This window comes from Petaurus breviceps, unplaced genomic scaffold (genome assembly GCF_028583685.1).
Source record: "Petaurus breviceps papuanus isolate PSGF00001 unplaced genomic scaffold, PetGlider_PUasm1.0 38, whole genome shotgun sequence".
Taxonomy (NCBI): Eukaryota; Metazoa; Chordata; class Mammalia; order Diprotodontia; family Petauridae; genus Petaurus; species Petaurus breviceps.
Genome location: NW_027186304.1, coordinates 103,339,269 through 103,348,886, shown reverse-complemented (window position 1 = coordinate 103,348,886; position 9,618 = coordinate 103,339,269). Strand labels below are relative to the sequence as shown.

The window sequence follows — 9,618 nt, the reverse complement described above, 5'->3', positions numbered from 1 at the left end:
TTAGCCTAGGGGCAGGGAAGATCTTTAAAATTTACATTTCCATTACACCATGACACACAAAAAATGTAAAATATCCCTACTTTGAATAAAAATTTGGTATAAAGACCTTCAGGTTTGGGCAGCTTAAAGCAGCTGTCCCAGAGCAAATAATTTTTCCTATATTAGGCATAGTCACTTAAATAGTTTTTCCTTAGGACAATTAAACAGACATCTTTTTGAAAGTTTCAATAGTTTGAAACTCAGATAGATCAGGGATTATGCCTGAAGGCATAACTCTTAGCTTTCACTTCCACTGAACAGGGCATACTTTTGGATTGTATACAGCTTACATTTATACAAAAAACAACCAAAACCAAAAAAAAAAAATAGTGCTTCCCTAAGTCAGACTGGAAGGTTAAAAGTAACATTTTCTCTTTGAAAATTCTTAACTGAGTTCTGTACTCAGAACATTGCTATCACTCTCTTTTCAGTCAGTGGATAATTTGTCGTGGAATGGAGAAATGGGAGTCCCATTGGAAATCACAGAATCATGCAAAGCCAGAGTGGGAAGGGTGTCTAGAAGTCACCTAATGCAACAAGAATCCCCTCTAGACCATAACTGACAAGCTCTCATATTGACTTTGCTTCATGACCTCCAGTGAGGGATGGCTAGAGTTACTAAGTTTTCTTTTGTTGTTGCTGTTCAGCCGTTTCAGTTGTGTCTGACTCTTCATGACCTCACTCTTGGCAAAAATACTGGAGTGGTTTTCCATTTCCTTCTCCAGCTCATTTTACAGATGAGGAAATGAAGGCAAACAGGATTAGGTGACTTGTCTAGGGTCACACAGCTAGTTATTTAACCTTATACATTATCTAATCCAACTCTTTCATTTGAAATATGAAAAAAAAAAAAAACAAATAAAGACCTGAGAAGGAAGTATTTGCCCAAATATCACACAGAGAATCAGAGTCAGAAGTGGAACTCAAACCCAGGTTTCCTGGCTCTCAACTCAGCCTCTTCCCATGTGCAATTCTTCTGTACATGGCATTGTTTATATCCTGTGGCCTCTGCTTCCCTGAATACTTCTGGCTAGTAGAGATGCCTGCTGTTTCTACGTTAATGTGTAAGCAAGGGCTCCCTGCAATACTCCTCCACCTTCCCCAAAGAAATTTTTTCAGTTAATTAGCTAGCTGGGAAATTTTGAGTATATTGTGTGCTTCCTTTCCCAATTCCCACCCCAAGCAGTCATGGACATCCTACCTAGCGTTGTCTGAAGAAAAAGGTAGAAGTGTTGAATGACTTTCCTTTCCTTTTCATAAACCTACAGGTAAACAACAGATGTCAAATTTGGAAAATTCATTTTGTGAAATTTGTGTGGGTTTAAAAAATATCTTTTCAGGTCATTTTGAGAACATCTTGACTGAAGACAGTGTAAATGACCAAACCAAGATCCTTGTGGTGAATGCAGCCTATTTCATAGGAAAATGGATGAAGAAATTTCCTGAATCTGAAACAAAAGAATGTCCATTTAGAATCAACAAGGTATGTGCTCAAGGTATCCTAGGAGTCATAGGTGTTGATTATCAAAGTCTGGACTGGGGGAGATTTTATAGGATTTATATTTCAGTGGGGGAGGCACCATATAGTTATGACCCCTAGATAAAGACCCAAATTATTTGGGACTCTAAAGAAAAGAAATAATAATTCTGCAAATTATACTGAATTACTGGCACACCTATATTTCAAACCCCACCTTTGGGTGTTTCCACAACCAGCCACTGACATTCTGAGTGCCTTTGTTCCTCTGTGAAATAGGAACAGTCGTATTTTGGTTTGTAAAATGGCTGAACCATTTGGTAAATGTAAATATAAGTGTCATGTATGGCTAGAATAGTTATATATCTAGCATCTCCTCCCTCCACCTTTCTCCAAGAGAGATTTTAATTCCTATTAGGAGGGAAAGTAGTAGGTTGGGTCTGGAGACTCAAAAGTCAACAAAGTATAGGGAGAGAAAGCACTGGGGATTTGGGTTCAAAAGAAAGTAAGGAAACAAGCAAATTATTAAGCACCTACTATATGACAGGAACTATTCTAAACATGTTACAAATACTATCTCAATTGATTCTCACAAATTGTAGGTAGGTATTATTTTATGATCACCATTTTACAATTGAGGAAACTGAGGCAGACAGAGGTTAAGTGACTGTAAAGGCAGCCACACTGGCATACCCAGGATGACTGCTAGCACAGGTTCTTAGATCTGCTTTACTAGGAAAGATAGTTGTTTAAGGGGTCAATAATCTTTTTAAATTACATTCACTAGTTGAGGGGAAAAGTCAGCACCCTGAACTTCAGAGAAAATACAAGCAGAGAAATAAAGAACAACAGACAGGACTCTGACTGCCTGAATCAACTATACTCTTTACCTACATCCCTTGATGGAGAGAGCCTTTACATCTGAGCAGTCAGGGGGCTCTGAACATGCAGTCTCTCAGAATCTTGATCAGGAAATCACAAAAACCTTCTTTAGGGGAGCCCCCAAAGCAAAATACCAATTCAGAGTATTTATAGGCTTCTCAGAGCCAGAAGGCATCACAACCCTTCTGACTCAGGGCCTCATTAAAAAGTAGCAAAAGCTGTGAAAGCCTTCCTACAAGCAAGCCTCCCCTAAGCAAGCTTCCCTTAGTGGACTCCACGTGAGGCCTCTTTATGGGCAGGAAAGATGTTATATCCCATTAACATTACAGTGACTTGCTGAAGTCTCTCGATTTCTCTGGGCTTCAGTGTTCTCTTCTGAAAATAAAGGTATCAGACTGTGTGACCTCTAAGAACTCTCTATAGATCTACCAGAATCTATCTGTAGAACACATTAGTGCCAGCCACATTCCTAATGAAGCAACTTCCTACAGTGGGTGATGACTCCCACACAGTGTTGCATTATCATTGAGCTGGTATATTGGTCCTCTTATCTAAGGAGGTTACTAGAAACATTTCTGCAAAAAGATCCTATATGTATATGTGTGTATACATATATATGTATGTATATGTGTGTATACATATATATGTATATGTGTGTACACATATATATGTATATGTGTGTCTGTGTATAATATATATTTTTTTAACATGAAAATTCGAATCTGCCATTAAATGGCCTTAGTAAGATTTTGTGCCAGTCATAAGCTTAATGAAGCACATTGTAATTAGATTGTATGGTGGGGAGAGGGATAGAGGAGGGAGAGGTCAGAGCATCCTTGACTTTTTTTTCTCTGAAATCTCCATGGACTTTCCAGTTTTGAATTGTCAGAAATATGAATGAATATCCTTTGAGATGGGGGAAAAACTTAAGCACTCCAGCTTTCTCATTTATTAAATTTTAAAGCTTGTTCAAGCTGGATCCAAGCCTGATACCCTGACTCTGTGAACAGGATTAATAAGGGACTAGGATGTCAGCGATCTTTCTCTGTTTTCCCTAATAGGGCAATAAAATGTCACCGGCAGACTCTGGTGATGCTTCCTTCCTGAGGACAGCAGAAGCTATTACTTTCCTGTGATTGCTCGGATTTCTGTCAGTCCTTGCACTTTTGAGTCACATTATTAAAGCTTTTCTCACATCTTCTGCCATCTCCTTCAAGGCTTGCCCTAATTTTTTGAAGCTATTTATGAGTAGTTTAGTACATCTGGCTATTCCTACATAGGTGACCCAAATTCAGTTCTGGCATATGAAATAAATGAAGCTTTTGGGAAACCACAACTTTATCTAAATTTAGGGACTGTCAATTATTTAACTGGATAGAGATCTTAAAATTGGAGTCTAATCCCTGACCCATTTTAAAGTACGGTAAGTCCAGAGGAAGAACCTGGTCATCTACTTTGCTCATCCTGACTAGAGGTTTCCGTTCATATGAGAAAAGTGAAGGAGGTGACTGTCTTCTAGTGATTTGAAGGTTGCCCATGAATATCTTCCCTGGAGACTTAACATGGCCATTGAATTTTTTACCAGAAAAATTTCAAACCTTTGAAAAGCCAATGCCTCAGTGGGAAGGATGAATCACTGAGTTACCAGTTCTCTCTTTCATAGTTTGAATTAAATGATCATAGATTAACAAGAGAAGAAAACTAAGGATGGGTAATTTTTGATGGTGTGTGTGTGTGTGTGTGTGTGTGTGTGTGTGTGTAGGAGAAGGGAACAAGGAGATATGTGGAAATGATGTATTTTCCACAAGTCAAAGGATATTAGAGCTGGAAGGTGTCTTAGAGACCATTTAATCCATATTTTACAAAGGAAGAAAAGGGGGGTCCATGGAAGTTTAAATGATTCACCCAAGTGGTGCATCTAGTTTATGAGCTAATGGCAGTGTTGAGATTAGAATCCGGGTCTTTTCGGTTCCTAATGTAATATTCTTTTCTACCACACCATGTAGAAAAGGGATGGTGGAGAGGAATACTTTAAAAACAAAAGGAAGGAGACAGGCAAATAAGTTATTGACATTGTTGCCCAAGACCAACCCCATTCTGTAGGAATTCCAGAAGGAATACAATCATAAAGTTTGAGTCAACCTATTCTACTTTACATGGGTGTTCTTTTACAAAGTAGCTTTTAAAAAGGACATGCAATTTTGCATCATTATTGGTGTTGAAGTTAGCTCCAGCAGGAATTGTGGAAGAGAAGGCAGCATAGTGTAAATGGAGAGAAAGAGTAACTGGTCTCAGAGTCAAGAGCTTGGGATTTTAATTCTAGCTCTGAAAGCATTGGACTGTGTGATCTTGGATAAGTAATGTAATCTCCATGGGCTTCAGTTTCTGGGTGTGTAAAAATGAAATTTGGACAGACCAGGGGTTATTAAACTGTGGACTATGAACTTCATTTTTAAAAAATATTTTAATAACTATTTCATTATAATTGGTTTCCTATGCATTTTATTTTATGTATTTAAAAAATATTATTCTGAGAAGGGCACCATAGGTTTCACTAGCTTGCCAAAGGTGTTAATGACACAAAAAAAGCTAAAAATCTCTGGGCTAGATTATTTCTAAGGTGACTTCAGGTCAGCGGGTGGGGAACTTGTGGCCTAGAGGGTCACATAGGGCCTCAAGGCTGTGGGTTTCCCACCCTTGCTTCAGGCTCAAACACCGAAGGACTTATTTGTTAAGATATAAATGTTTTGAAGACTGATGTTAACAGTTTCTCTGCCTAGCCAAGCACAGGTTATTGTGAAAGCCTGGAATGCCTTAACAAGTGACAGTGTAAATGTTCTATGGAGCTTTCGGAAGTGGTCTTATTTGGAAGCAGGTAGAGAGATTGGATGTCCTTTTTAAGCCCTCTGTGCCTCTGATAAAGACAAATTAAGTTGTGCACATATGCTATCTTTCCTGCTTGTGGCAGATACCTACATGTTTCCTGTTTTACAGACAGACACCAAACCAGTGCAAATGATGAATATAGAAGCTACATTTTGCATGGGCAACATCAAAGATATAAACTGCAAGATCATAGAACTTCCCTTTCAGAATAAGCACCTGAGCATGCTCATTTTACTACCAAAAGATGTGGAAGATGATTCAACTGGATTGGAAAAGGTAAGGAACCTAGGTGATACTTTCATATATAATCACTACCTTGTAATGGGGAAAGTAGTTGTAAAAACTACCATTTGGGGACTTGATGAAACCTAGGTTGCCTTGATGGGGAGCAGGTAGGTGGCATAGTGGATAGAGTATCAGAGTGGAGTCAAGGAGACTCCTCTTCCTGTGTTCAAATCTGGCCTCAGATAGGTCATTAGCTGTGTGACCCTGAGCAAGTCACTTAACCCTGTTTGCTTCAGTTTCCTCGTCTGTATAATGAGCTGGAGAAGGAAATGGCAAACCACTCTAGTATCTTTGCCAAGAAAACTCCATCAGCTCAATTTACTTATTATATTTTTTGTATCTACTTAGATGTGCATATATTATTTCCATGAGTTGACTGTCAGCTCCATGAGGGCAGAGACAGTGTTGCTTTTATTTTTGTATCCCTAGTGCCTTTCCTAGTTCCTGATACATAATAGATACTTAATAAATGCTTATTGATTGATTGGTCATTTTTATGTTTGGGGGTTGAGGTGAAGAAGGATTTTTTTTTCTTTTATGTCTCTTGGTAATAAACTATGCTTTGCTTTTTTCTTTTTTTCAGGTTGAGAAAGAGCTCAGCCCTGAGACTTTGCAGGAGTGGACAAACCCCAGCACAATGGCCAGCGCCAAAGTGAAACTTTCAATTCCCAAATTCAAGGTGGAAAAAATTATTGACCCTAAAACAGATCTGGAAAGCCTTGGAATGAAAAACGTCTTTGATGAAAGTACAAGTGATTTCTCAGGGCTCTCAGAGACTAAGGGAGTGGCTTTGTCCAATGTCATCCACAAAGCCTGTCTAGAAATAACAGAAGATGGTGGCGATTCTATAGAGGTACCAGGATCTCGAATCCTGCAACATAAAGATGAATTCAATGCTGACCATCCATTTATTTACATCATCAGACACAACAAAACACGAAATATCATTTTCTTTGGAAAATTCTGTTCTCCTTAACCCAGTATATAATCAACCCTGTCTGACTTTTACACAGGTGCAGGTTTCTATAAACTTTGCAACCAGAGAATTACTTTCTAACTTTGGCATGCTATTAATATTTTTGGAGCAGGGAGCAATAAATACTTTTCATATGCAGTCATCACATAGAATAGCCGTATTTTTTTAAAGCTATTTTTTATTTCACTCTTTTCTCAAAAAAGAGAATAAGGTGGATTTTTTAGTTAAAAAATCATCATATAGATATAAATATTTATTTGGTAATTGTTTGTTTGGGGACTACTCTCAAAAATCTCCAGAGGAATCACCTACTTGGGATAAGCTTCTGCCATTGGTCAATTCAGATGCAACTTTCAGATGCAGCAAATTCTGGTAAGGCTAGTTCTAGGTGCACATTTGGATGGAGTGAAAGATTTAGTGTATGTGATTCACTGATGTTAGTATAGAGGGCAGTGCAAAGGCTGGCTGGGATACAGAGGTCTGTGGCAGACTTCAGAAGCCATGCAAAATTGGATCTTGACAGAAATTTTCATTTGCTTCAGTTTTGCTTATAGGCTCTAGCTGGAGCATAAAGCAGCCTGTTGTTACAGCAAGAGTTAGACTGTAAGCCCTGATGGGAAGGTCAGACCTACTCAGAGAGTGAACTCTCTCCTAGAGTGTACTTGGTTGGTGCTGTGCCCACCAAAAGGAAGCAGTGGATTCCAACTAAAAATAAACAAATTTTGAACACCTGATGTCAGGTCCCTCCAATGCTTGTGATCACTTGCAATTTGAAATTAAAAGACCTTTTGAGCTTGGGAAGAAAAAGGGTTGGGAATTGAACTCTTGTCTGGCATGGTGGTGGGAAAAGAAGGGGAACTTGGTAGGTTTTTGCAGAATAAAACTCAAAACATTACAGGGCTCTTGACCCTTTACCATTATAATTTTTCTAACTTGAGGGATTGATTCAAAGAAGGGTTTAGTAGGGATTTATAATCAATGAGCATTTGTCAAGTTTGATAAGTTACTAGCACAAGACAGATCCATCTGTTAATTCTGGGCAAAAGGAGTATGATTCCTTGACTAATGGGTTACATTGTGACTGGGATCCTCTGTTGAGGGTATTATAAATAGCTTTAATTTCCATCTCATTTTCTTGCTGCATGTGTATGGTATTGAGTTCACCTTATCCTATTCACAATAAAAATATTATTAAATTAAATGTCTATAGCTTTTTTCCTATTATACCTGCCATTTGCAAGGGCACAATTATTTTGTGATTTTACATAATATTCTCTATTTTTCAATGTCAAAATCAAGTCTTATTGTAGGAGGAAATATATAGGAATATCAAAGATGAAGGGAATAGAGAGGTCCAAATCCCGAAGTTTACAGATAAGCGTTTGAGAGTATGAAGGAGCTTTGGTAGCCATGCAGACCAATCCATATAATGAAAAGAATCCCTACCTGACAGGGCTGTTCAACCTCTGCTTGAAGACCTACAAGGAGGAAGGGATCCATCATTGCTCTAGGCAGCTGTTGGACAGCTCTCATTGCTAGGAAGTTTTTCCTGACATCAAGTCTAAAGGGTCTCTTTGCAACTACTGATTTTCTACTTCTGTTCTCTGGGGCCAAATAGAACAAATCCAATCCTCTGTCCACAAGACAACCCTTCAGATACTCGAAGACAGCTATTATGCTTCCTCAGTCTTTTTTCCCACAGACCAGACTACCCCATTTTCTTCACCAAATTCTTTAAAGACATGGACTCAAGGCATTTCCTCCTCCTGGATGCCTAGAGTCCCATGGCTCCTGAGTGGCACACCCTTCTCTCTTTCTTTCACCATTCACTTCATCCACCCCCCAAGCCCTTTTCACGTTCCACCTCCCCACCCCTAATCATCCTCTTTTAAAATTCTTATCATAGAGAGGAAATCGGAGAAAACAAAATAGGATATTTTCACCCACTAAGAGGGGATGAAATAAAAAGGCCTGCAAAGGAGCCCTGGAGCCCCTTTCTATCTCAAGCTCTAGACAAAACAAATTGTTTTCCTTTCTTATAATAAATTATGTTTCATTTTTCAAGAAGATTAGTTTTCTTTATTGAGCATTAGTTTCTGCACCATATTATGTTTAAAGTAAATTATGATGCCCTTAGACACAATTCTCATCTTGTGGTATAAAAGAAAGTGAACTCATTCTGGAGTTAGGGACCCTGGGTTCAAATCCTTCTTTTGACACTTGTGTAATCTAGGGCAAAAAGGCATTTCCCTTTCCTAGGCCTGTTTCCTCATCAGTAAAATGAGAGGGTTGTACTAGATGATCACTGCAATCCTTTTCAGCTCTAGAGGTCCGATTCAGGAGTGGGGAACCTGACGCCTTGAGGCCACATGTGGCTTGGGTGTGGCTTTTTGACTCAGTTTAAGTTTTATAGAACAAATCCTTTTATTAAGGGGCTTTGTTCTGTGAAGTTTGGATTCAGTCAAAGGGCTGCACCTGAGGACCTAAAGGGCCACATGTGACCTCAAGGTCTCAGGTTCCCCACCCCTGATTTATATACTACGATCTTACTCTTTCTGCTGTGATAGATGTCTGCACATCACAACTCTTATTGAAGTCTACTGAAGAAAAAAACCTCTATACTCAGATCAGCCCACTGGAGCATGGAAATTAAGACTGACAATTTCACATTATATTGATTACTATCAAAGGTAATTATAGCCAACCATAAGTAGGCATATCCATTTGGAAGAAGTTACTCCTCACTGGTCTCCCACCTAGTCTTTGGATGACTGGCCTTCCTGAAACCCATCCCTTCTAATCAAAATTCTTTATACAGATGGAGGCAGGTTTCCACTTGGGGGACTTTGTGGCAACCTACATATTCTCTGGCACAGTGAGCTGCCTATGCTGCCTAAGTAGAAGGGATACCATTCCCTATTTTCAAATTTCTCCCTAGAAAAAAATGAACAAGGAAACCAACAGACCTTTTTCTATGCCTGGTAGTAAACAAACATAAGACCATCAGGGAAATGGAATACTTGAATAAAACAATGTGATTGCTTGCTGAAAGCAGCGTACCGGGGAGTATTGC

General features: G+C 38.9%; 2 protein-coding genes across 2 annotated transcripts in view; both read left to right on the top strand.

Moving 5' to 3' along the window:
- The window catches only part of SERPINB5 (serpin family B member 5), a 34,831-nt gene extending 27,085 nt beyond the window's left edge, over positions 1–7,746 (top strand). Inside the window, exons 5-7 of the mRNA XM_069100236.1 lie at positions 1,380–1,522; positions 5,393–5,560; positions 6,153–7,746. Of these exons, the coding sequence (XP_068956337.1) occupies positions 1,380–1,522; positions 5,393–5,560; positions 6,153–6,545 (704 nt within the window). The 3' untranslated portion in view covers positions 6,546–7,746. The remainder of the gene's footprint in view (positions 1–1,379; positions 1,523–5,392; positions 5,561–6,152) is intronic.
- Positions 1–9,618, top strand: part of LOC138170728 (serpin B4-like) — a 427,261-nt gene that overhangs the window by 240,811 nt on the left and 176,832 nt on the right. The window lies entirely within an intron of this gene.